General features: G+C 39.3%; 1 protein-coding gene across 3 annotated transcripts in view; it reads left to right on the forward strand.

Moving 5' to 3' along the window:
- Window positions 1-24,348, forward strand: part of SLC44A1 (solute carrier family 44 member 1) — a 67,131-nt gene extending 42,783 nt beyond the window's left edge. Inside the window, exons 7-16 of one of the 3 annotated variants that reach the window (XM_065661984.1) lie at window positions 1,638-1,727; window positions 3,836-3,963; window positions 4,846-5,032; window positions 7,531-7,696; window positions 10,726-10,882; window positions 11,301-11,384; window positions 12,418-12,555; window positions 13,601-13,837; window positions 15,468-15,548; window positions 24,019-24,348. In XM_065661984.1, the coding sequence (XP_065518056.1) occupies window positions 1,638-1,727; window positions 3,836-3,963; window positions 4,846-5,032; window positions 7,531-7,696; window positions 10,726-10,882; window positions 11,301-11,384; window positions 12,418-12,555; window positions 13,601-13,837; window positions 15,468-15,548; window positions 24,019-24,045 (1,295 nt within the window). In that variant the 3' untranslated portion in view covers window positions 24,046-24,348. Of the gene's footprint in view, window positions 1-1,637; window positions 1,728-3,835; window positions 3,964-4,845; window positions 5,033-7,530; window positions 7,697-10,725; window positions 10,883-11,300; window positions 11,385-12,417; window positions 12,556-13,600; window positions 13,838-15,467; window positions 16,221-17,734; window positions 20,293-24,018 lie in introns of those variants that run through there. The other 2 variants (XM_065661985.1, XM_065661983.1) reach the window with 2 other exon arrangements.
- Window positions 24,349-26,529: the final 2,181 nt, after the last annotated feature.

Raw genomic sequence — 26,529 nt, forward strand, 5'->3', positions numbered from 1 at the left:
TGATTATGAGATAGGCAGTGTGTGGCTATTGGTTAGCCAACATTAGTTTTGGTGCAGTTAACAGATCATCCCCATTATCCTAATTTTTATTATTCCCATTTCTAATACTAATTTTCTGCCAACCCAACTCCAAATAAGCTATTTCCAAATAAAAAGGACAGGGTGAGAAATGCACAATAGCACTATATTCTAGAATGTAGGGGTTTTAGTTTGTTTCATTTAACATACTTATGCAGGGACATGAGAACTTTTTGGGGGTACACAAAAAGCTTAAGTGCTCATTTGTTTTATTGTATGTTACCTCCTTCTTCCAAAATTAAAAGCTTCAGGCATTTGAAAATCTCAGCAGTGTAGAGGTGCTAACTCGTTTCTACAGTTGCGAGATGCCTCTGGCCTATAGAATGACACATTGTACTACACCAAAGTGCTGTTTTAAGTCTTGTGAATTAAGGTGGAATGCTACTCACCCATATAAAGTATTAATGACTCTATGCTCCTATTAAGTATAAAATTTGAAATCCTAAAATGGGAAGCTTCAGATACTAGCCATGTATATGAGCAGCGTGTGGTTTAGAAAGAAGCACTGTGAAGCTGTACCAGATAAAGAAATTATTTGTTTTCAGTCTGCCTTTGCGGTAACAAAAAGACAAATGAAAAAAAACCCACCAAAGATAGATGCTAGATCCCATTTAAAAATAACCAACCAACCAACCAAAAACCAGAAAAACCACCCCAGAAACACTAAAGACCATTGAGTATCATGTCAACTATGATTGGAAAGTTGTTTATTCTTATATTCTGGCAGCAGCAGTAATTGATAGTAACGATAGAAAGACTATTCTGCATCTGAAAGCTAGCGGCTGATTAGCAATGCTACTGTTCGGGTAGAGTCAGAAGTTAGTACAGACTTTTACATACAGTTAACTTAGAAAATATTTTTTCATACCTTCATGGTTACAGAATTTATTTCTTTTTAAACAGTGGGTAAGATTGTGTGATTCACAAAGCCAGGTTCGAGTGTAACTGCTGTACACAAATATGTATATGCAGGAATATGTATGTGCATTTACATTCACCACTCACTAAATCTTAGTTGGCTGAGATTGTAGAGGGCTTTTTAACATGCAGTTCCTGAATGGCAGTGAAACTATATGAACAAAGCTTGTTAATGAGCTTATTTTGAATGTTGAAAATAAGGTTGTAATTTTTTTTACATTTTACTGGCATGACATTTTGAAATACGCAGCATCACATTATCTGCACTTGTTTAACAAGTGTACCTGAGTGCAGATTCTGCTCTGGTCCTCAGGGGGTGTGTTTACATACCAGACTTGGAGTACTATCATATCTTGCTGTCTGTTTTGTCATTGTCTAAATACATCTTTGTATGTATGCATTCTGTCTTGTATTTAATGTACCCTGTAAATGTATTTATGCTTTCTTTGTTTTAATCAACAGTATAAAAGCAGAAGTTGTAGAGGTGCCTAAAATACTTAACTGTCTGTGCAGTGAGTTTGTAAGGCTCAAAAATCTGTCTAGAAATCCTGATGGAAGGCGGTTATCTTAGTGCAGTGGGAGAATTAGGAATTTCTACTTGACGTAATTTCCCTGCTTATTTTACGTGTCTTCTTTTGCAGTGTTGTCCATGATTTTGATGGTTATAATCAGGTACATTTCAAGAGTACTTGTCTGGATTTTAACAATTCTTGTCATTCTGGGATCACTTGGTAAGTCTTGTTTGTCTCCCATTTTCTGAGTGCCCGGTTCTGATCTTTGTGCTCCATGTCCTCAGGCCAGCTATAATGCTGCAGAGATCTTAGACCATTCATTTACCTTCAGCTTTCCATTGAGTCGCTTGCATATGTCCTGCAAGAAAGCCACCTTTGTAATTGCAGTTCTATCCCAGAGAGCACACTGCTCCTTAGAGGCTTGGTGCACACAATGCTTGGCTGGCAAGCTTCCTATTGGCCTAGCTCATTATAGCCTACATAGGCAATATGGGATATTCCTCACAGCACTTGTAGCACAGACCTAAGAATTTCCTGCATCTTAATCTGGCTTCTGAACATGTCAGCAATGCAGCTAGTCTGGGTGTGTCTGATGGCATACCCACCCTCTGGGCGTACTTAAGCATGCATGAATCAAAGAGCAACTTATTATTTATGAAGCCTCAGGGAATCTTGGGATGTAGATGTGTGCACACACCCGTGTCTTGTTGATCAGTCCCTTCAGTCATCTGAAGTGTATCTAAGAGCTGTTCCTCAGGAGAGGAAGCAAAGATGCTTTTCTAGCATTTCTAATAGAAATCTTGTATTTCCATTTGACTTGGAAAGTTCTGCATGATCTAGGTCATGTATGAAACACAACCAGCTGTGCTGTCTTCGGAATGGCTACACACTGACTCATCCAAAATTATATAGCTTGCATGAAAATATCCTTACTTTATCACATTAACTTTGCGCTTGTAAAACTAGAGCTTTCTATTCTTGATACTCAGTAGCTATGCCAAAATGTAGGGGGAGATAATTGTAGGGAAGGAATGAAAATAGAATAATCATATTAGGAAGCACTAGCAATTTAATTCTTGCAATTGTGACTGCAAGGAATGCTAAAAAAAAAATCAGACCATCTATGTTTTTTTGGAGTCACTTGGTTTTTTTCTGCTTACTGGTCTTAGGATCTGTGACCACAGAAAAGCTGAAAAAAAAATAAAAAAAAATAAAAAAAGATTTTTTTTCACTCTCTTTAGAAACTTTGAGTGAAAGAGTTGAATAACTTATTGCCATCTGTTGTTCTGTTCTAAAATATCACACCCATTACACAAACTGAATAAGAACATGCCAATTGTGACACATACTGCTTGTTTTGTATTCACTGTTTGCTTAGGAGATGCCAAAAGAGCATCCTCCATTTCAGACCTGAGCAGAGTACCTTCAGCAGTGACTTGTGATGTCTAGATAAGCTTATGCAGCTGAGTCAGAAATAACAACAGAACAGAGAAGAATACTCAAAAGAGGAAAAAAAAAATAAAATATATATATATATCTGAGAGGGGAGAGCTCATCTTTCTGAGGGGCTGGAGTCCTCTATTTAAGAAATGTTCTATCTTGGACAGGTAGCTAGAATAGGAGAATGATATTCTGGCCACAAGATTTAGGATTTTGTAACAGGATTAGGAGGAAGTTGTACTGGCTTCCTGTGCCTTTCACTGATGTTTGTTCCAGTGCCCAAAAGACACTGCCCGATAAAGAGGTAGCTACGTGTCAGTAGTCCAAGGTGCCATTTTCAGCATCAGGGCTGTTCCTTCTTTTCTTGATTAGTCTTCCCAGGAGCTGTAGACGCCTTTTGTTCCTTTTGTTATTTTGCACACTAATCCAAAGGCCCCTCTGTGTTTCCCTTCCTAAATTCTTACTCCCTATCTTATTATACACATATAAACGTATATCCTACCAGATAACTCTCTGTTTTTATTTTTGTTCCTCTGTTGCCTGTGTGATGGAAGGTGTGATCTCCCTTGTTAGGGTTCCCCATGAAGTAGTTCTTTCATGCACTTCACCCTAAAACTCAAAGAGCTGCAAGTCTCTTAAGTAGTCGTAGTGAGGTGAGACTGGGAAAGGAGTATATCCACTTGAGAAGAGGGCAACAGAGGAGGAATAAGCAGTTCTCCTTCCTTCCAAGTTCCTGTTGGGTTAAACATCAGTGCCCCTGCATTCTTTACCAGACTAGACTTAAAAAGAAGAAACTGTTTAGTTCGTTTGCTGCTAGGTAGTTTGACAGTGTCACACAAAAGGAGCATCTTTCATTTACCCTGTCATTTTTTTTCTCTAAAACATAGGCGGTACAGGAGTCCTGTGGTGGCTGTATGCTAAGGAGCGAATATCTGCCAGTGCAGTTGAGACTCAAATAGCCAAAGACAATCTTCAGGCTCTCCTGATCTATGCCATTGCAGCTACAGTCTTCACGGTATGTTTTGCTAATGACTGTATTATTTTATTGTTCTGGTGGTCTCTTGCTTTTTTATTCAGGTGAAAGTCTTATGTTGCACACATTTTTTAAGAGCTTATTTCTACTCCAAGCTCTGTTGCAGTGGGTTTGTTTGTTTGTCTGCTTTTTACTTCCAGGCATTGTTCTTTAATACCTGGTTTTGAGTCAGGAGAGATTTTCAAACCCTGCAGCTACTTTCCTCTACCACAAAATGTCCACAGGGACTTCCAAGAATAGCTACAATATTGGACTCCCAATCCAATTTCACTTACAAGATTTCTCTTAGGTTCCCCATTCAGGGGTACTTAGACATTTCAGTTTATTTTAAAGTCCTTTAACCATTCCTACTTCTGAAATTGGTTGTTCCCAAACTTTTTTCATTAACAGAAACAACATTGTGAGCTGAAAAACTGGTTATAGAACCAATTTATCTTCTTTAGGCCTTGCTTTTTGTTTCAGAGTCACTGACTTTACTACTAAAAGTCGACAATGTTTAACTAACTTATATGACAAGACCACCACACCATGCTCAAATATAAATGTTAAATTGTATTATTCATTGCATCTTGCTGAGTTCATTGGTTTATAGAAGAACTGAGGATGGAATCTGGTCTAATCTAATCAGCTTGAGTCTGATGATGATTCCAAATACATAATTATGAGATTGGCATTCTGCAAAAGTGTAAGTTGGAAAATAATTTCTCACCAGAAGAAGCTGATACAGATTTTACATTTTCATCTTGTGATTCTATAGATAGAGCATGTGTTAATTTGCTGCGTTTGAATATCCTAGCTGTGCGAAATGATAGCTTACTTATTTTTCAGTTCTCTAAAATGTGATTTTGAAACTTCTCCCTCTAGGTTATCTTGTTCTTGATAATGTTAGTTATGCGTAAACGAGTAGCTCTCACCATTGCCTTGTTCCATGTGGCTGGCAAGGTCTTCATTCACCTGCCGCTGCTAGTCTTCCAGCCGTTTTGGACATTCTTTGTGCTTATCCTCTTCTGGACGTACTGGATCACAGTCCTGCTTTTCCTTGGTACTACAGGTAAGCAGCTACCAGACTTATTTTAAATAAATTCCACTCCATTTTTGTATGGTTTCAGGCAGAGTTGGTTAAAAAGTGTGTGTGAATCTCTAGGAAAACAATCCCAAAACCCATACTGTGCTTCTGTTTTTGTCTGTTTCGATGACTTCAAAATCTTCTCAAATCAAAATGACTTGTTTTGAGAAAGTTGTGTGTTTGAGTCTGCATTCCCAGTATGTCACTTTGTGCCTTAGGATGGCTTTTTGATTTGACGCAAGTTGGCATGTTGCAAACTGGAAAACTCCATTAATAAGAAGGGTATATCAATTATTTTTTTAAAAATAATTCCCTCTAATTTTACATAATCAGGTTAAAACCAGCCTAATCTTGCAGCTGATTTCATAAGCTATTGTATTGTAGTCACTACTCATACAGATGAAGACATAGTAATGAAAGGGCTGTTGCACAGTCTCCCAAAATGTAAATATACCAGAAGTAGTTTTCAGTTGTTCATAACTTAGGTGTCCAGTATTATTCCTGCATTTTCCAGGACTATTAGGGAGATTTTCTGCTGTTTGTATTCTGAGAGCAGCCACCATACTCTCAATTTCTGCCTGCTGTGTAGAGCATAGAACATGAGAGCTTTGTGTTCAGAGACTGACAAGAACTTCTAAAATTGATTCTGTAGGTCCTAATCTTAGTTACTTCAGCACAGAAACCTAGCAGCTGCTTTTTAAAATGGGAGATGACTATGTTATTTTACAATAAGTTGTCGGCAGTAGATACCATCATTCATTACTAAAAACTTAAAATTTTTAAGTTTATTGTTTACTGCCAATACAATAGTAGCAGTGTTTCAAGTCACAGAACTATTTCAGGGTAATGTAAGGTAAGTATTTTTTTTATTTCATAGCCACTTAGCAAGGGATGGAGGTAATAGAATTCATGTGTTCTTGTTCTCATTCTCATTACTGTTGAAATTTTTAATTTTCGTTACATGCTGTGCTATGTGCAGAAAATGTTTGCCTCTGAAAGTGAGTTAAGTCTCAGTTCCATGCTTCACTCTGTGAGTTAAAGACCACTGCACAGGGACTAAATTTGTAGCAGAATTTAAGCTGATATTGTATTTTACTGACAGAACTCTTTAATTTGCCTTGTTTCTGCAAAGACTAATGTATGCCTTTAGCTTTATGTGCACTCAGGATCTTCACTGATACCAGTTGAACAAAATCTTTGTGCAAGTAGGTACAGATCTTTTCAATCCAAACGAGGAAAACTTAAAAAGAAGCCTACACTTAGGAAGAACTTGTTCATTAAAACAAACATTATTTCAATAGTTCAAGTTATTCACAAGAAAATGCAATTTTTTTTATATAAGCGCAAAAGCATAGCTAAGAAGGTGGAGAAGGTGCTATCAATGCTAAGTCAAAACAATGGTGTTCAAGGTAAGTGTTTTACAGTTGACATAACATGATGTTACTTCCAGTATTTTTCTGAACCTCATCAGCTGTTCACGTAACTGTTGTATAAGATGAAACATTTCAATGTGGGTTAGCATACTAAACTAGAGCTTATGCTAGGAGGGTTCTAATATGTGCTGTCAGTCTAGTGCATCATACTGCTATTCAGATTAGACAAAGAGTCCAGGCTGAACAACCCCAACCCTCTCAGCCTGTCTCTGTAGGACAGGTGCTTGTCTAAGCATCTTCATGGCCTCCTCTGGACTCGCTCCAACAGGTGCGCATCCTTCTTACATTGGGGCCCCCAGAGGTAATGCAGTACTGCAGGGGGGCGTCTCATGAGAGTGGAGTAGAGGGAGGGAATCACCTCCTTTGACTTGCTGGTCACGCTTCTTTTGGTGCAGCCTGGGATACGGTTGGTTGGGCTTGCAAGCACACACTGCCAGGTCATGTTGAACTTCTCACCAACCAAAATCCTTTGTCTTACTCTCCAGGACTGCTCTCAGTCAGTGTATGAAATCATATATTTAGACTCTCTAAAGCTGCTCCTTATGTCTGCGAATACCTTTAAAGCTACAAATATTGTTGAAATATATGAACAAAGACCATAAGGGAAACAAAAAGTGATTGTTTATTTTGACATGTAGATGTAAGGAGCTATGAAGTTTAATTTTGATTCTTACTGCATGAATATTACCAACAGAGCAGCAGACTGAAATTAGGAATGACTGAAGCAGGCTTTTACTATGTTTATAGAGAATTTTTGCTGCATAAGGGTGGTTAGTTTTGGAAATTTTTACCATGTGGCTAAAATTAGAAAAAGTGTGGGATTTTGAGTATGCTCAGAATATTTTTGTAGTGCCTTTTTCAAATGCCATTATATTGATTGTCTCAAAAGCCGTACCTTTCTAATGAACAGTCCTCCTAAACATGACATTTAGAGCTAATAGTAGAAGCTAAATGGGTTCTGCTGTAGCCAGTTATGAACTGCTAATGCCATATGCTTCCTTCTTTGTTGATGTAAGCACCATTTTGTTTTTTACCCTCATTTATTTCTAGGTAGTCCTGTCCCAAATGAAGAAGGATTTGTTGAATTTAGAATGGTAGGTCCTTTGAAATACATGTGGTGGTACCATTTAGTGGGACTCATCTGGATCAGCGAGTTTATCCTAGCGTGTCAGCAGATGACGGTAGCAGGGGCTGTTGTAACATATTACTTTACAAGGTAAGGACAACTTAAGTCTACTGTGAGTAGCCTAGAAATTGATTTGTCAGGAAGAATGAGGGATAGAGCTTTTGGGGAGAATACTTGTTTCCATCCTGAAAGGTGGGGAGCAGTTGAATTTTATTGACTCTTTAAAATCATATCAAGTTGCGTAATAATTTGGTTTGTTGGTTAGAGATGGTATTCTTGATATTTTGGACTTGAAGTCTTGTTTGCCTTGTAACATGTGAACATTGTATGGACATGGATGGTTACAAAGCAGGATGCACCTGGAAGGTCATCTGTGATGCTAATAATTATTGCTGATAAGCTCAGTAAAGATTAAAAACACATTGAAAGCAATTGATTATTATTTGAATTGCAAACCAGTGCCCTTTTAAATTTACAGTACCTCATTAATCTTTCGTACAGAAGGTTTCTTAAGGTCTTATTATAGTCATCATTTACATGTAGATTCTGACAAGATCATGTACAAATAAAAAGTGATACAAAATAACGTGCATTAAAGTTCTACATTTTATTGCTGTATTTGGGTACTAAATTGTGTAGCAAGGCATACTTTATGCTGGCTGTTCTGCATGTATCTGCTAGCTGTTTCAGAAGGCAATGCTAATTATTAAGCAATGGTTTTACCAGACTTCATGCACAAGAATTTTTCTTCACAGAGGTTAAAAAACTGGTTTTAGAATAGCAAATTTAGCTTTGGGGTTTTAGTCCCTTGTAAAGAAATGAAAAGATCTGATTTGAGTCATTTAGGACTGATTTTTTTCAGGAAAAAAAGTGGTATCTGATGCTGTGTTAGTATTTCATGAGAATAAATGGTACTTAAGTGATACGAAGTATTATGGAAATACTTTTGGCAAGAAAGAAGCAAGTACATTAATACCTGTTTTATAAAAGTATGGTTCAATGAAGCTTCTCCACATGTCAGCCTAGATATTCATAGTTCATATTACATTTCTTTAGAAGAAAAACAACCCAAGCCCAAACCCTGCCCCCTCCCCCCCCCCCCCCATTATTGTTTAGGAACTAGATAAGTTTTGGGGTTTTTTTATATTCTCAAAGTCTTTTCCAAACAGTATAAATACAAATCCGCTGGATAAAGAGCAGCATGAGTAGAGTATGTTGACAAAATAGTTAGCAATGGTGGTTTACTTAAGGAAAACCAAGATGTTATCCCTAAGAATGCATTAGTAGCCCAAATACACGTGTAGTTTAGCTAGTGGTTTTTCATATATGTTTTTAGCTTTTCGTATGGAGAATATTGTATGCAAAAATTTCTAATGATACCCAGCAACCACCCTCTTATTTCATGCTATTTGCTTTTAAGCGTCTGGTATTTAAAATAATGGGGTTTTAAATAATGCATACAGATATTTTTCAAATGCATGAGTCCTATAACAAATGTTTAATTGGTTCGTCCTTTTAATTGTGGCTGTTATATGAATTACATTTGACTCCTTATCTGCCCTAGTCTTCACAACAATATCAAAGGCAAGGAATTAATTTTTTGTGCTGACAGAAATTCTGTTATTTTATTAATGATGAAGTCCTCCAGTATACCAATGAAATACCTCTATGAAGTTATTACAAGATGTTACAGGGATGTAATCTCATGAATAATTAAACTAGATTGAGTAAAGAACTAGGAAAATACAGAAAAGAGAGGATAATTTCATTCTGAAATAGAATCTGAATCGAATCTGAAATTGCTTAGCAGTGTATACACTTATTTGGTAAGTTTACATGTTTTCTGTCACCTGAGTGTGAATTCTTTTTAACTGTATCCTGTCATTCCATAAGAGGAATTTTATTTTAAGTTAGTAAATACCCATTTCTTCCTACTGTTATCCTTTGGTGCTTTTTAAGACATAATTCCGATCTGAAAAGTGACTTAGTAAGAAAAGAAAGAGCATTAATTTGGACCTCCCCATTATTTTGCATATTAGCACCTTTCCACAGCAAATGAGATTAATTTATCCATGGAGAAATGTTTTATAGGTGTCATTCACATATAAAATGTGATGTTAATTCACAAAATGTGATATAAAATTCACACGTCATCTCTTCATTCACCTTAGCTAGATGATTCCTCTCAACTCAGACAATAACAAACATCAAGATGTTCTGCATTACAGACTCTTCCCTCAATTATATTTGCCTCAAAAGGAGGAAGTAGTTGGGTTGTCTGGGTGTGAGACTCAGACCATTTATGTGATTTTGCCCAAGAGGAAATAGAATTTGGTTTCTCCCACCTAAGCTTTAAAAGTTAATTGGAAGAAAACACAGAAATGTTAGCACTTGTTCCTTTAATATGCTTGTAATTATGTTTGTATTTCTAATAAAGAAGACACATTCTTTAAATGTCGAATAGAGCTGTTCTTTGAAAGAAACGGAAGTGGCTTCCTTGGTAGGAAATATAAGTAAAAACTTTAAGAGGGAGTTGCTTAAAACCTGTGAATGTGAGTATTCATCTGACAGCTTAAAAATATTCTAGCCACACTGCAGTAAAATAGCTTGTTTTAAGGCTTAATACTTGGGTCCCCGAGGATATAATAGCTAAATCAGAAATGCAAAGCATCAGAGAGAAGGATTTACCTAATAAATAAAGATAGTAATATCATCTCCAAAGTCTCCACAGAGATCTCCAACAGAACAGAAGGGGAAGACTAGTTTATCAGTAGTCCCACTGAAAAAAAAAAATAGCATTGTTTCTCACTGGTTTTTGAAGATTTTGAATTGCACGCCATCAAATGTAGTTTCATAGGAACTGCTAGTTGGCAATAGCAGTAGTGCAGCCAGCTGCTAGGAAGCCTGCCCTTAAGACATACTGATTCCTTTTCCTATTCCTGTTAGTGCATTAGAGCCAAAACTGTGACTTAGCACAGACTGACAGTGTGGAGTGAACAATATATCCTGAAACCTAATATAACACACTCGTTTTACATGTTACTTACTGAGAATTTGTAGCACTTCTGGATGATGTTGCATACATACTGATCATTCTACTTTATTCGTTTTCTCAACAGGGAGAAAAGGAATCTGCCATTTACTCCTATTCTGGCATCTGTTAATCGCCTTGTTTGTTACCACCTAGGAACAGTAGCAAAGGGGTCTTTCATTATCACGCTAGTGAAGATACCACGAATGATCCTTATGTATATTCATACACAACTCAAAGGAAAAGTAAGAGAAATAGATTACATTTTCTTATGGAAACTCAAGGCCTGATGTTTTTTGCACATTTACTTAATCTGTGTGGGAGGATGGAAGGGAAGAAATTTTTCACTATGAGTGTGGTGAGGCAGTGGAACAGGCTTCCCAGTGAAGTTGTGGCTGCCCCATCCCTGGTAGTGTTGAAGGCCAGGTTGGATAGGGCTTGGAGCAACCTGGCCCATGGCAGATGGGTTAGAACAAGATGAGCTTTTAAGGTTCCTTCCAACCCAAAGCATTCTATGATTCCGTGAATATCTGGTCTTTAAAGGACTGTGGAACTGAGAGGGACTGCTTAAATTGCCAACCTATCAATTACTGAAACACAAAGGATTATTGTTTGCTTAAGGTCTGTTGGTTTTCTTGTTTTCCCACATTTTGTGCTTCCTAGGAAAATGCTTGTGCTCGCTGTATGCTTAAAGCCTGCATCTGCTGCCTTTGGTGTCTAGAAAAGTGCCTGACCTACTTAAATCAGGTAAGCTTTTTAGTATTAAAAGTTTATCTAAGGGCTACTAGTATACAGATATATTCTGAGCATGCTGTCTTGAGGCTAAAACATAATGTACTGTACTAGGGAACTGAACTTGATTTATGGTAGCTCAGTCTTGTCTCCATTACTGAAATTACACTTCAAATCACTCCATTAGTCCTTGTTTACATTGCAAAGGTGAAAAATAGGCAGTATTCGGCTTTGTGAACACAGTATCTCAACCTTGTGGCAATTTGTTTAGTGGCTGGAGATGCTCCCCTTCATATCAGCCCTGTCAAACTACATAAGAGTTTCAAAAAATACGTTTGCTGTGAAAGGGAAGGAAGCTTTTCTAGGTGTAATATTTAAGGCTCACAGAATTGAAAACCTGTATGTAACATCAAATTGTCATTATAATTTACAAAGTGGAAAGAGTCACAAGTTGCAACACACTGGCTGGTCAGACGCCTTTGTAAAAGAGGTTTTACTGGCCTGTGGTTCCACCTCTGTGAAGTATATCTAAAAATATATCTAATATCTTTTCCCACTGTTCACTTTTTTGCTTGTGGAAATATAAAAAATAAAATCAGAAGAAAGTATTTAAAAACTTAAAATTGTCCTGGCTAACCTTGAATGCTGTCGAGTGAAGTATCTAGAAATTATCTTGGTGGACTTGTATGACTCCCAAACTCTTGTATTTCCAGAAAATTTTTCTAACTACTTAATTTCTGTAGTTAAGCCACTGCTCACCTCCTCCTGCAGAGAAATTGCAAATTCGGTTTAATTAGTTTTTTGGAATAAACTTTGTTAATGCATAAATGATGAGCAAGGGAGGAGAAGTATAGTAATCTTCTACCTTGTCTCCTGTCAGCTGGTACATACTGTTTGGTTCAACAACTGTCAAGGGAATCTTTGTTCATTAACCTCTTACAACCTATGTGACTTAGAAGCCGTATCTTCTCCCACCACCCTCCCATCTGAAATATCTGATCATTTCATGAGTAAATCTTCAATCTAATCTTCAGTCTCCTTTTCCCAGAATGCATATACAGCCACAGCTATCAATAGCACCAACTTCTGCACCTCAGCAAAGGATGCCTTTGTTATTCTAGTGGAGAATGCTTTGCGAGTGGCTGCCATAAACACAGTTGGGGATTTTATGCTGTTTCTAGGAAAGGTATGTATGTCTGCTGTATAGAGTTGTTACAGACCTAAATATTAGTAAGCTTTCCTTAGCAATGGCTTGCGCCTCAAATGCAACATGCATTAAAATTCCTGGTTTTGGCATGCACTGTACTCAGAGAATTAAAAGGAGACTAGAATAATTGCTCTGGTCAGTCACATTCTTGGGTCTCCAGCTGTTGGAGATATACTTTATGGAAGTTAATCCAGTGAATTATTCCTATCCTTTGAATGATGTTGTGTCATTTACTGAAAAAAATTAATACCAATCCACTCAAATGCATAAGCATTCAGACACTGGTTGGGCTCAGCTGTCTTCCTTATTATGTTCCTCTACTTTTTTAAGTCAGAGTACAGTAGTCTGATCTTTTAATCTAGTAATTAAGCCAATAAGATGTGAGAAGCAGTAAACACATAATGAAGGCATAGGTGCTTGGGAGGTAATGAAATTACATAACATGGTTTTATGGAGGGGTCTGAAAGGTGTTAGAAAACATCTTCATGAAAAGATGTCTTTCAAATTATTAGAGAAATGCACAGGTAGCAGAAATGTTAAAATGAACAGTGCAGCATATAAAAATTAGTGTCAGCTAAAACAGTGCTAGGCTGACAGCCTGTCTCTTCTATCATGTTCCTTCTCTACCAGTTCAACTTGGTATTTTCATAATACAGTAAAGCTCACCTGTTCTACAGTTCATAATACTAGGTTCTGAAATGTTCAAAATGTTGTGTTACCACAACAATTGTATTAGTCCTTTTATTATTCCCAAAGACCAAGCTGGTACCCAGTGAAATAGCAGTCTGTTAGGGTCTCACACACAATATAGTTCTGTGGAGACTGTTACGTGAAGTGCCTCATGTGAGTTCTGATCTACCTTCCCCTGTATGCAGATGAGACAGAGAAAATCAAGAAAAATCAATCCTTTGCAAAGCAATAAGCACACAGGTAAAAAAAAAAAAAAACACCAAACAGTATCAAAGCAAACTAAAAATGTCAAAAGTCTTCTACCATTAGGTTTGTCTACTGTTTTCCTTTTCAGGTCCTGATTGTCTGCAGTACAGGTTTGGCTGGGATCATGTTGCTGAATTACCAACGAGATTACACCATCTGGGTGCTGCCACTCATCATTGTCTGCCTCTTTGCATTCCTGGTTGCTCACTGCTTCCTTTCCATTTATGAAATGGTTGTTGATGTCCTTTTCTTATGTTTTGCCATCGATACAAAATACAATGATGGGAGCCCTGGGAGGGAATTCTACATGGATAAAGTTCTTATGGTAAGTTTTGCCTTGTTCTCTAAATCTACAGATATGGTTCCATAAAATAGGTATTTTGACAGGGAAGTGAACTCACTAGCTGTCTTTAATATGTTTTGTTTGTTGGTTTTTTTTTAATCTGGTTACATTGCTGTCTTGTTCATGGCTTGATCAGCAAGCAGTGTGATAGTAAGTAATTAATAATAAGTAAGTAATAATGCTTCCTTCCCTTGGCATCACTGGTATTGGCTTCTATTCGCTAGCTGCTAGATGGGTAGTCATCTTACAGAATCTCACTCTTGGGTATCATTTCTTGTTAAATGATACAGTACAGAATGGAAAGAAGCAAAACAAGGTAAAGGCTTGGGTTTTATGCTTTCCCAAAAAGCAAAGGACCTCTCTTGGGCTATGAAAAAGAAAAAATATGAGAGAATTCTACCCTACACATGGATAGTGACCACACTGGAGTTTTTCTTCTTCAGATAGACAGCAATCAGAATTTGACTGTATGTCACACACATTAAAAACAGGTTCTATGGTCTGTCCTGGAGCCTAGTTGCTACATCAAGGCCTTTTGCACAATTCAGTTCTGATTTGTTTGTTCCATCTTATTCTCTGTTCACTCTAGCTAGAGACCAAGATGTAAAAATCCTGCCTTTCAAGCCTTTCAGTTGGTTATTGAGTAGTTAATTTTCCTACCAGTATTTTGTGTCAACCATAGAATATGTCACTGTAAAATGTACACTCATGTGTTGGCCAGAGGAAGATTCTTTTGAATTCTAGGCATAATTTCTTTTTCTGTTTACTTGTTAGAAAACCATGCCAAGAATTTAATATTAAATTTTTGGTAAAACACTACAGAATCTAGTGTGTATAGTAGCTAATGAGTTGCTTTTTAGCACAGAATAAGAGTAAAATGCAGCATGCTGTCCTGGAAGATAACACAGATAACTTATAAAAGCATTGTGGGTTTCTTTAGTCAGCAGTTGATAGCACAAAACACCAGCAGCTAATGTTTGCTGAAATTTGCTACAGAGTGCTTGCCCTTAAGGAAAAAAAAAAAAAAAAAAAAAAAGACTTAAAATTGAATTACAATCTTTGCTAATCTTCATGAACAGGTGATTTTGATCCAGTGAAAAATTTAAGTGTTTGAATTGAGGGAAATTGGGGAAATCAACAAAACTTTGCAAGTAATCGTCTCCAAGTACCTCTGTTAATGGAGTTTTAACGTTACACACAGTTAACAGGATGGGATGTAGTAACTGGGATCTTTGGGTTTTTCTGTGGGCTTTTTTTTTGGGGGGGGGGGGGGGGGGGAGGGTGTGGGGTTTTTTTGTTTGGTTGGTTGTTTTTTTTGTGACAACCACCCTTTATCTTCCTGCCCCATAAAGAAGAGCATTTTGTGGTAAATGTGAAAGTTCTATCAGCACACAAGGCATATACCTCTCTGGCTTCCAGAATTAAATGAGGGAGACCCTTGTGGTTATTTGGCAGGCTTTTTGATATTTTGTGGACTATGTCTGAACAAGAGAAATGGGAGGAACAAGTTGTGTTGACATTTTGAGCAGTTACATCTTAAAGTTTTGTCTTGGTATTTGATGTTTGGAGTCTGCTCTAAGAAAACTGTTTTCACTTCATTACTGTTTTTCAGGAGTTTGTGGAGAATAGTAGGAAATCTATGAAAGAAGCTGGTCGGGGAGGTGGAGCTGAGGGCAGAGAGCTAAAACCAATGGTAGGTGCAGATGAGGAGGTGGCGGTCCTCCAAGAGTTTCACTTTTACTTCTTCTCCCTCTTTGTCTTTACTGACTGCACTTCTTCAGGAGAAGTTTTTGTTCTCTGTATCACTCAAGATGTTCTGCTTTTTCTGTTTGTGAGCTTGCCTATCACCTGGATGGCAGAGTTTTTGTCACAGCTGAGACCATCTCCTGTAAAAGTAAGATGAAAGGAACTGTGTCTTCTGAAACAAATGCATCATTTCATTAGGATTAGTAGCACATGCTCTGTGGCATGCACACACAGTCCCAGTTGCTAAATACTCTCAAAATAAGGTGGCTCTGGAATTCATTGGGCTATTCTGAATTTAATCATCTTTTCAACCATGAGCTGAACAATTTTTGTTCATCTTATGTCCACCATAAAAGCCTGAAGAACACTACTGAGTGCATCCATTGTTGCAAAGTAGGACCAGGCATTTAAAGCTCTCACCAAATTATTTTATATATTATACAGTGCCATGGAATTGGATACAGTGATTCCTTTCAACCTGCTGAAATGACATTTCTCCCAGTTGTTTGTTTTTTATTGCCAACTACTTACGTTGCTTGTCTCTTGTGTGCTTTTTCCATCTCACACTGTCAGATACACAGACAGTGAACAATGCATCATTTATGCTTCTGCAGCCTGTTTTACTTATGGTGTGCCTGTTAGGAAGGCATTGCATGTCTGAGTAGCCTGGACTAAGGAACAGCTATACATGGTACAGATAACAGATAGGAGGATGAGTTTGGAAGGTGGAGAAGTGAGAACATATGATGGAGAGCCAGGCTGGGCAAGGTATGAGTTATCATCGTGCAGTACTACTTTGTGAAATAAAATTTTGTTCCATCATACTTTCTCAGAGTATTTGGGACCTGACTCAGTTCCTTACCATGGGACAATTTTTTAACCTAAGGGAATCTAAATAAGTGTATGCTAACAGTAGAGTTTTTTTCAATGATGTACATGAAGCCATGTCGCATGAGCACTTTTCGAGCAAGCTGGAATGGGTTCCTGGTGTAAAATGGATAGATGTGTAGCTTTGCGTGTGTTGCTATTTCATTATACCAATTTCTAGATTTGCTTATGCCTAATTGCTGCTGTGTTTATACATCTAAAAAAACTAATTCTATGCTCATTTACTGTTTTATTCTGGGAGTAATTCTAGCTGTTCAAACAGACACTAATGTTGGTGTTTTCAGAGTGATCTAAATGCTGTAAAGACACCATTCAAATTGAGGATTGGGTGTGCAAACCCTCTAGTCACATGCAGACAATATCTCAGTCCAAAAGTTTGTTATGTTAAGTTCTAATTCAAACAACTGATTTACCGTAAGTGGTTTTACACTTACGCTGTTATCAGTGCTAGCACAGATTGCAACTTAGCCCTTTTTACTTGACTGCCTAAAGCTTGTATGTTAAAGCCTATTCACTGTGCCCCTGCTTGTAAAAGGGCAAACCAAGTACTTGCAAGTCAAAGATGGTCTTGTTCTTTTATGAACATGACTCTAGGTGCTTGAGCCTGGCACTGTCCCGAAGTCATGCAAGGACTGCTGGCGAAGATGCTGAGCCCTTGGGGCTCACCCTGAGTGTCACCTGCTGAATTACTCCCAGTTTTGCTGCTCATGTGATTGTCTCATTTGGAACTGATTGCGCCGTGTTCTCTCAAATGGTCTTCCATTTTCGGGCATTCAGCTCCAGCTGATCAGTTTCTGAAATACTAGGATCTCACTTTCTGACAAGGACAGGACACAACAGTTACCTTCATTTCTTATACCTTTCCCCAAGTCATTGGGAAAGGCCTCAGTTACATCTGGGATAGGGTCACTCATAATTCTGTTCTGTGCTAGTAGTCCCCAAATTCGGTATGTGAAAATTAGATTTATTTTTCTTCTTTTTTTTTTTTTTTTCTTCTTTTTTTAGAAATAGTCTTTTCTGTTTTGCTTCAGTCTCCTTGAAATGCAGATATTTCTTAGACATGACAATTAGTTCTAAAAATGAAATGCCCTAAATACTGGGACTTTCTATTCTTGTATCAAGGCACAAGAAAAAAAACAACGTTTCACTTTTCTTTCTTTGTCATTTCCAGTGACCCCTTTGACTCAGTTTCTCCTTGTCCTTTGGCATTTGTCTAAGACTGTACTGTATGACTTTGTTTTCTAGGCCTCTGGAGCAAGTTCATCTTGAAACTAGCCAGCCATATTGGAACCCATTGACATTCCAAAACAGTATATATATACATATATACATGCATATATATATATATATATATATATAAAAATAAACAGCCAAAAGCAGAGAAAAGGAACAGGGATTTAATACTTTTTTTAACAATTATTTTTGTGAAACATGTACTCTTTTCATACGGGTGGCTTTTACAAGCAGCTTTATCATTGTTCCATTTTTTTTAATTATTCATTGTGGTCATGGAAATGTTGATTCTTATCTGCCTGATATTTTACAATCTGGAGGAGGTATCATTGTAAAGATAATCTGGAATGATAACTGGTGTAGAGACAGATTTCCCATGACACTGCTAATGTGGTGAGAGTTTTACGTGCTTAGTTTGTTTAAATCTGCATTAAAGTCAGGACAGTTATATGCAAGGGAAACCTTCAAATGAAGAAAAGTCTCAAATTTAGTTTTTCAGGAGGTGGTTTCTGTGAGAGTTCATTAAATTTGAGCAGGTTTGCAAGCAGTCATTTTACTTTTCAGCCCTGGCTGGGCATAGTTTTGTTTTATCAGTATCAGATATCACAATAACCAACTCCTCAGGTATTCAGGTGTGTGGGAGCCCTTGCATCTCCTATTAAACAGAAACTACAAAATGGGGACAGATAATTTTTATATGCAATTAACTTCCTGTTTTACTCTACTTACCCCTCATACCCATTGCTCTCTATCCTCCCCTTGAGTTCAGTAGCCTTCTTCACACTTCAGCAGTGCTCCTTTGAAGGGTATGAATTCTCCATATGAAACAACTGAAATAACATTGTTAAAGCTCAGTCTTAGTCATACTCATGATTAATTCATGACTAGAGATAAAGATGCTGAGGATGGAAAGAGAAATGTACTTTACACCTGTACAAAAAAGTACTGTATGCTTCATTTCATTCAATGCTGGAGAGCTCTGGGAGGAGGAAGGGACTGTTCCTTACCTGTCATTTCATCCATATTTGTATGTACTGTAGCGGGTGGCTAAAACAGGAAAGGGCAGAGAAACATTTCTTTGGAAGTGTAACTGCCAGGATAGTTATCTAAAGTTATCAAATAATAACAAAAGAACATGCTTTTTTATTATTATTAGATACTTATATTTCTTTTCAGTCTGGAAGCTCACCAGATACAAATGTTAATATTAAATTGTTTGGCATACTGTAATGGTAAATGCTTAGAAGTGTATTTGCTAAGAATTCATGATTCTGTCTATGCTGTAAACTCCTTTTGTTACAATTTTTTTAAGAAAACTATTTTTGTTAATGTAAAATTAATATTTCAGAGCAGAATTTTTAAACTTATTGCACTAAATACGAGCTCTGTACAAATGAATAATGCCTCGATGGTTTGATCACTCCATTCAAGAAAATCTTTTGGAAGAGAAAAGCCCTTCTACAGAAGGTTTGCAATAGAGTGGAGTGGTATGTCTAGCTAGAGACGTGCACAACTCGTCTTAAAAAGTTTAATAAGTAAGCAGTTATCTGTGCTTCCTTTCAGAGGATCAGACTTTTAAATTGCTGCCGAAGGTTTAAAAAAATATACGGTATCATGTAGCTAACCAGTGCTCTTACCTTTTGGCAACAGTGAAATATTTTACTCCTGCTTCTATGAATCATTTGATAAATTTCTTTAGTTTCCTTTCGGTAATCCAGTTAAAAGGGTTTACTCTTTTCATACCACAGAACCCAAACTACATGAAAGTAAAAATACATTTAGAAATGATAGCTGCTGGGGAGGCATGGAGACAGAATTATCCAATCCTGCAAGCTCTTAGACACTTAGTTAAGTAAACCAAATTGGTAGCTCCACTGACATCAGGAGAAAGTTGTAAGTAACTCATCCATGTAAGCGCTAACTGGCCTATAGGCTTCAACCTGGGGTTTCAGACTGGACTATGGGAGAGGCCAGTCAACTTAGAGATCAGGCTATCTAGAAGAAGCACTTCAGCAGCCTTAAGTTCGTGGAGAGGAGACATTCTTGCTGCACCAATGTATAAGACAGCAGTGGCACTGAATACCGATGTTTGTGTTTATCAATGGGGGTTAGCAACAGAAATTTACAAGCTGGCTTAGATGAACCTTAGAAACTGAATTGCAAGGCCAAGAGATTTATCATATATCCAGTTGCTTCCAGAGAAACTAATTTCCATCTTGTTTGGAAATTATTGAAGGTGCTTTGATTGAAGCCTTGAATTTTGCTCATTTTGACAACAAATTTCTGCTATGACCAGTTCCACAAGCTTGTGTTCTCTGCTCACTGGAAGTCCTGGGTGGGGGTTTTTCTCTGTAATTGCAACTAGAACTGCAGTTGGAATCAAATTTTGTATTTTTGTATTACTTGACTGTGCACCATTTTTATAGCAGCTTATCCTGTTTTAAAAATAAATTTGTTTTATTTACATGGTGTTTAAAAGATACAGGCAACACTTTTCTATGGGTAGTTGTAATGTTTAAGTGGCAAATCTATATCATTACCAAGTTCTTAATAAAATCATGTGCACCATTCTTGAGTGTATATCCAGCATGCAGAGCTTTTCAGTCATGCCAAAAAGGCATTCCATCCACATGGAGGCTTTCCAGTGGCCCTTTAAAGCTTTTTGAATATCCTTTGAGGTTCATTTGCAAACAGACTACAAACTGCCCTCTTCCAGATCTGTCTTGTGCAAGGAGACAAGCAGAAGACTGACATCTGAAGAGACAACTTTTCAGGACATGTTTAGACTCTGCTTTCCTTCCCTAGTAGGGACAGTGGAGTGGGAGAACACTTGACATGTAAATCACTAGTTGGCAGTAGAGGTGCTGGGGTCTGCCAGTTGTGATGGATTAAATACTGGTTTTTGCCAGCTGGTTATTAAAGCCAGTATATGGACTGTTTTGTGGGAAGCAGTCTAGACTAATTAGACAGTGATGCTGCTCTGGGAATAAGACTGCAGGAGAAGCAGGTAAGACAGCTGAGGCAGAGAAATCATCTCCTTAGGAAGTCCACTGAACTTGTGGACTTAGTGCTTGAGGACTGGAGATTCAGTTTAGACAATTTGGGTTTAAAAATTAAGCCAATGGGATTGCTGGTTCCCAGCATTTGGTTCCTCCAAATGGTCTGCTTTGTAGCCTAGGTTTTAAAGGAAAAAAACATACCATTCTTTATATTGTTTACACTTTTTCCACATTATTTTGCTCTCTTATTTGGAAGTTGAGCAACAGTGTGTCATCTTTATTGCTCTTCCAGCCCTAGAGAACTATGTTCTTTTAGGTCTCATTTCTGTACTGCTCTTCCAGCAAAAGAGTGCCAAGTGGCCGAGTGTCAGCTCCCCTTCGTTCCACTGATCTTAGCACATGCCTTCTCACCTTCCTGAAGCAATGATTCAGGGTATTTCCTGGACTGATGGGGAGGGGTGGTAGGTGCTGACCTGAAGTTCTGAGGTGGGTTTTTATTTTGTACAATACCACTCCATCACTGTGCTTGCTGGCGTTAGTGCAGCCCATCACATTTACAGTTTCAGTGCTGCTCTAGATTTAAACATATGGTATGGTCACCTTAGAATTGCTTATTCAGCTTTTCTGTAGCTTGTGTTCACACTCCTAGCTGCCAAAAACAGGATGGGTTTTTACATGTGGCCTTAGCTTGGCATAGTAACCCAAGGACTTTCTGTGTTAGGAAAGCATGTCCTAGACAGATGGGAGAACTTAAAATCCCAGTTACTCACTGTAGTGGGTTGACCCTGGCTGGCAGATAAGCCCCTACTCGGTTGCTTGCTCAGTACCCCAGCAGGATGGGAGAGAGGATTGGAAGGACAAAAAGTGTCTAGATGGTTCAAATAAAAGAATCCCAAGTGATGCAAAGGCAGTCACTCACCACCTCTCACCAGCAGACCAGTGCCCAAGCAACAGCTACCTTGGAGCCACATACACACACTTCAGTTTTATTGCTGAGTATGACATTATATGGTATGGAATATTTCTTCAGTCTGTTCAGGTCAGCTGTCCTGGCTGTGTGCCCTCACACCCTCTTGCCCAACCTCATCCTGCTCTGCTGGGGTGGCAGAGTGAGAAACAGAAGGCCTTGACCCTGTGCAAGCACTGCCCAGCAACAGGTAAAACGCTGTTGTGTTAGTCAACACCGTTTTGGTCAAAAATCTAGACCACAGCACCATGCAGACTGCTGTGAAGAAAATTAACTCCATCCCAGCCCAACCCAGTACACAGGTCCACTTACCCAAGAGTTAATCCAAGACTTGCTCCCTGCATTTCTGTATAGCACCTTCTCAGGGTGGTTACTTCTTTCTGAAAGGGCTTTTTTTGCCGCAGGCGAGTAGCCTGCTCCACAGTGCTCCCTTTCACTGAGGGAGCAGGGGATGCTAGCTCTTACTCTTTCAGCACAAAATGGGGATATAAAGCAAAAATGAGCCCTTTCTGTATCAGTGTTCTGGCAATTAAGCAGCCAGTGTTCGAGACAACATATTTAATATGCCCTCAGGGCATGCACTTTAGTGGTTTGCTCTGAGTGGTTACGATGTATTCTATGAATGTATGTTATAGAGTCAGAATAAAATGCATGTAGCAGACATATAACTTATCATCACCATCCAGTGATCATTTGGTTCTGAGTGCATATTTACATGCTGTATTGAACATGGCACAGTCATTCTAAGAAACAATCTTAAGATTTAAAAGTAGATACCTAACAACATTCCTGTTTTAAATCATGGCTTTGCCTGTGCAGATACTATTTACTATATCTAAACATCACTAGTCCGTTGTTTCTTGAACAGCTTGTGTGACACATTATCACCACAGAAATCCTATTTCCTCTTTGTGCAAAAAAAACCCCTTGTGTTTCCCAAAACAAAATCCAATAGGCTTATTGGAAGCATTTTTTGCACTCTGCTTGTTGGGATGATGGAAATTTACTCTAAATATTTCATTTTCAAATGCTCTTTCAACTACTTCATCTCTGCCGTTACTTCCATCACATAACAAAATATAATGGAGACTAGTAAGACTGTATTTCTTGTGTTCTGTAGCAAATACTGTTCTCAAGATATTTTTATTCTTTTATATTTGGAGAGATGAGGGATGAGATGAAACTTGTCTCTTGTGATGTGGGTCATGTGTAAAAGGCAGAATTTCTGATCTGGGATGGCGCTGTGATGTGTCTTGCAGTGTTTGCAAGCTAATGCAATCAAGCCAGAGCTCTTCAGAGATGTTGGAATTATGAAAATATTTCTAGGGACAATAGGTAGCATGAGTCCATCTAAAAATACCCATTTGGAGGCTAAACTATCTGGCATTCATTTGACAGATCTGTTAAAGCAGAACTAACGGAAAACCGGTAAACACCATCTACTCCCCTGAAGTCAAGTCATCATACACGAGTATGATGAGTTGAGTCTTTTAAGCATTTGGTACTTTTCTATAGAACAAATACGGGACTCCCCTTAGAACCAAAGTTGCAAGAATTCAGAGCAAAAGAAGAACTAGCCTAATTTCAGTAACACAGAGAGCTGGCTTCTTTGTGTATTTGATGGAAGACGCTGGCAGCACAGGTGGCTACCATTCCTCAAGTGAACCACCACTTCCCTCTTATTTGAGTGAAATAGGAGCAGCTAGGGAGTATTTCAGACAGGTTTTGTGAGATCAGGAAGCTGGCAGTCATGAAACCCAGCCGAAGTTGGGCACTCGCTGCACAGTTTCTCAATACTGTGTGTGCTCCAGTCTCAGTACTGGTTGGGTCCTGCCCTGCTCTGACTGAAAAGGGAGAATCCCTGTCATGGGAGAAAGAGTGCCGCTGACTATGTTGTAGTGTCTCACAGGGGAGTGAGGGAGAAGAAAAGAGAAAGGTGGGTTTGTTTCCAGTGTAGGCCAGAAAGCAGCTGTCAGAGGTTAGGTAGGGCCATGGAGAGCAGGATTTCACAGGTAGAAAATGTTCCACAGGATCTTCACAGTAGTTAGGAAAAATCACATTTCGATTCACAGACATCTCACAGCAACATCCCCTGTGCCCTGCTTTTATTTTGCTCTGGAGCTCTTCAGAGCAAGAAAGAAGATGGAATCCTATACCCATAGAAAGGAGTTACTTCTATATGGCGGATGGTGTTGCTGATTATAGCAGATACCTAAGGAAAATGGAAAGTCTTCTGAACAGATTTTAAAGGCTTGACAGTACTTGCATTGTCTATCAAAGCTTCATCTGCAAATAAATTTTTCATCCTCTTTCACTCATACTTTGAACAGGGCAATCAAACCCCTGGACTGGCTTAGTGATTTACATTGAATCAAGATCAACTCACAGGTGCTCCTTTTTCCAGTGGAATGCCACCTGCTTTGGGAATGGGAAAAGTAAATGTGACACTGTTTATTGTTGTCTTGAGAATTTGAAATGTTTTATACTGCAAGCTGTGAATGCAGGAAGAGAAAGGAAATTAACAGTGCTGATCTAATCTTAGATTTTCTGTGTAAACTGACATTGTGCCAGGATACTGATGCAAAACTGTATTTTAGTCTAAGAAATGTATAGATTTTTTAATGTATCAAAATAAAGCTTTTCTTTTTAAGTAAGAGAAACATTTCTGTTGTCTTCCTTGCAGGGTGCTAAGCCATGTTTTTTTTAGGAATACTGCCTCATGCCCCTGGAAGTAAGCAGAGCCCATCCAAATCTTTGCTCAGTATTAGCTTTGCTCTGTGCCTGCCCTTTAGCTGAGTAGATGCAGTAGTGCCGGGCATGCCCTCTTGGCTCTCTTGTTGTCCTGGTGCCAAGGAAAGTGTTGTGATGCTAATGCTTATGCTGAGCTGGGAGGGTTGAATGGGGATTTGGAGAGCAAAGGTGGGTTTTTTCGCTGTCGTTCTCCCCTCTAACCTTCTGTTCCTCAGCTTCTCTCCTGGGGATAGGAAACTGCCCCTTTAACTGTATGCCAGCAGTCTCACCCATCACCAGGTTCCTTGGCCTCCCTGATGCATAGGCTACAGGGTGTGCTGAAAGGTCAGTCCCACACTGAAGAGGTTGCTGAAGGCTTCACTGTGGAAATGGAGGTTGCCATCATGCACTTGCACAGAGTTCTTGGCTCTCACCTGGGATGCAGCGCTCTCTGGTCTGCTAATGCTATCTGTCTGGAGCAGGCTGGCTAATAACATATGCTTTGCCTCAGAGGCACGCTAAGGAGCAAGGCAAAGTAGGGAGGGATGAAAGAAATCACGAGCTGTGCAAACTGCACATCCCAGTGGTGCACCCCTTGTGAGGCCATCTCCTTGTTCTGCAAGGTCTACACACACTCCCTGCTCCCAAAGCAGGATCGTGTTCTGCAGAGCTGCTCGAACAAGCTTAGACAGCTGCAGATGGATGGTGAACAGAAGCAATAACAGCACCTGTATAATGCTACTAACAGAGGCATGTGTGCAGTCACAAAGATTCCTTCTCTTCTCCTCTCCCTCCCACAGGCACAGCAAATTTCTGCTTCCTTTAACAGCTAGATTTTTTAATACAATAATCAGCCAAAATGAGCCGTGTTTTCTTGCTTGTGATACTCTTTACTGCAAACTGTTTCAGCACTGTATTTGCATAAGATGGTTTACTTCGATCTGGGAACCACTGCCACTTCTGAACCCGAGGCTGAAGCTGTTGTGGCAAATCACTAAATAGAGTTATTAGGATGAAAAAGACCAGCCAGCCCACCAGGTGGGACCTCTGCACACAGGCAGGGTCCCTTGCTGTGGACCCAAATGCTTGGCTGCTCATCTTGGGGCTTTGCAGTTCCTCTGAAGTGCCCTTGGCTTTTCATACAATCCCCGTCTGGTTTCCACCGGGTTTTGCCTGTGTCAGAACTGCACAGCAGGATCTCTTTGGCTTTCCTCACTCTCTCCAGCAGTGAAGGGACTGAAGCACTGACTGGGGAGAGCAGTGCTGATTCCCTGAACTCGGAACCAAAAGTTGTGTGGCTTTCAGTGAGAGGGGAAGAAGGGGCTAGAGTTGGGCTGGTGAGGGTTAGTGAGAAGCACATGCAGGGAAAACAAAATGGGACATGGGACTTAAGGAAAGGAAAACCTGAGGGCACTGGGGTGGAGTGGGCAGGAAAACCCAGGAAGCTATTAGCAGGGACCCGGAGACAGAGGAGTGGAGCTGCAAAAGCAGGATTTGTCCTTCAGCCACACAGCAGTTCCCACTGCCAAGACTGCCTGCAGTGAGCGTGTACCTCTGAGTCCCAGCCTCGAGACCCGCTCCCTGCATCAGCAATTGCAGAACAGCGTGGACAGATGCCTGCTCAGCGCCCTGCATTGCCCTGCTCTCCTACCACGCTGGATCATAGACTTACAGAATCACTGAATGGTTTGGGTTGGAAGGGACCTCAAAGCTCATCCAGTTCCAACCCCTGCCACAGGCAGGGACACCTTCCACTAGACCAGGCTGCTCAAACCCCCTTCCAGCCTGGCCATGAGCACTGCCAGGGATGGGGCAGCCACAGCTTCTCTGGGCACCCTGTGCCAGTGCCTCAGCACCCTCACAGGGAAGCATCTCTTCCTTGCTTGCATGGCAGCACAGCTCTGTGGCTGCTGAAGGAGCATTCCCGTCTGTGTGGAGGATGGGGCCCTCTGTGTGCAGCCCTCAGCATGCAGCAAACCAGCTCCTTCCCAGAGCCAGTGAAGCCAGATCCTGCACTGCTGCAGCCAGGCATGTCTCCTTCCTCCCATCGTGGGCCACTGAGGAGCTGACCTAGTTTTAGTTGCTGGTGTTTAGATGTTTAATGAAGATTA

The sequence above is a fragment of the Lathamus discolor genome, chromosome Z (genome assembly GCF_037157495.1).
Source record: "Lathamus discolor isolate bLatDis1 chromosome Z, bLatDis1.hap1, whole genome shotgun sequence".
In the NCBI taxonomy this organism is placed as follows: Eukaryota; Metazoa; Chordata; class Aves; order Psittaciformes; family Psittacidae; genus Lathamus; species Lathamus discolor.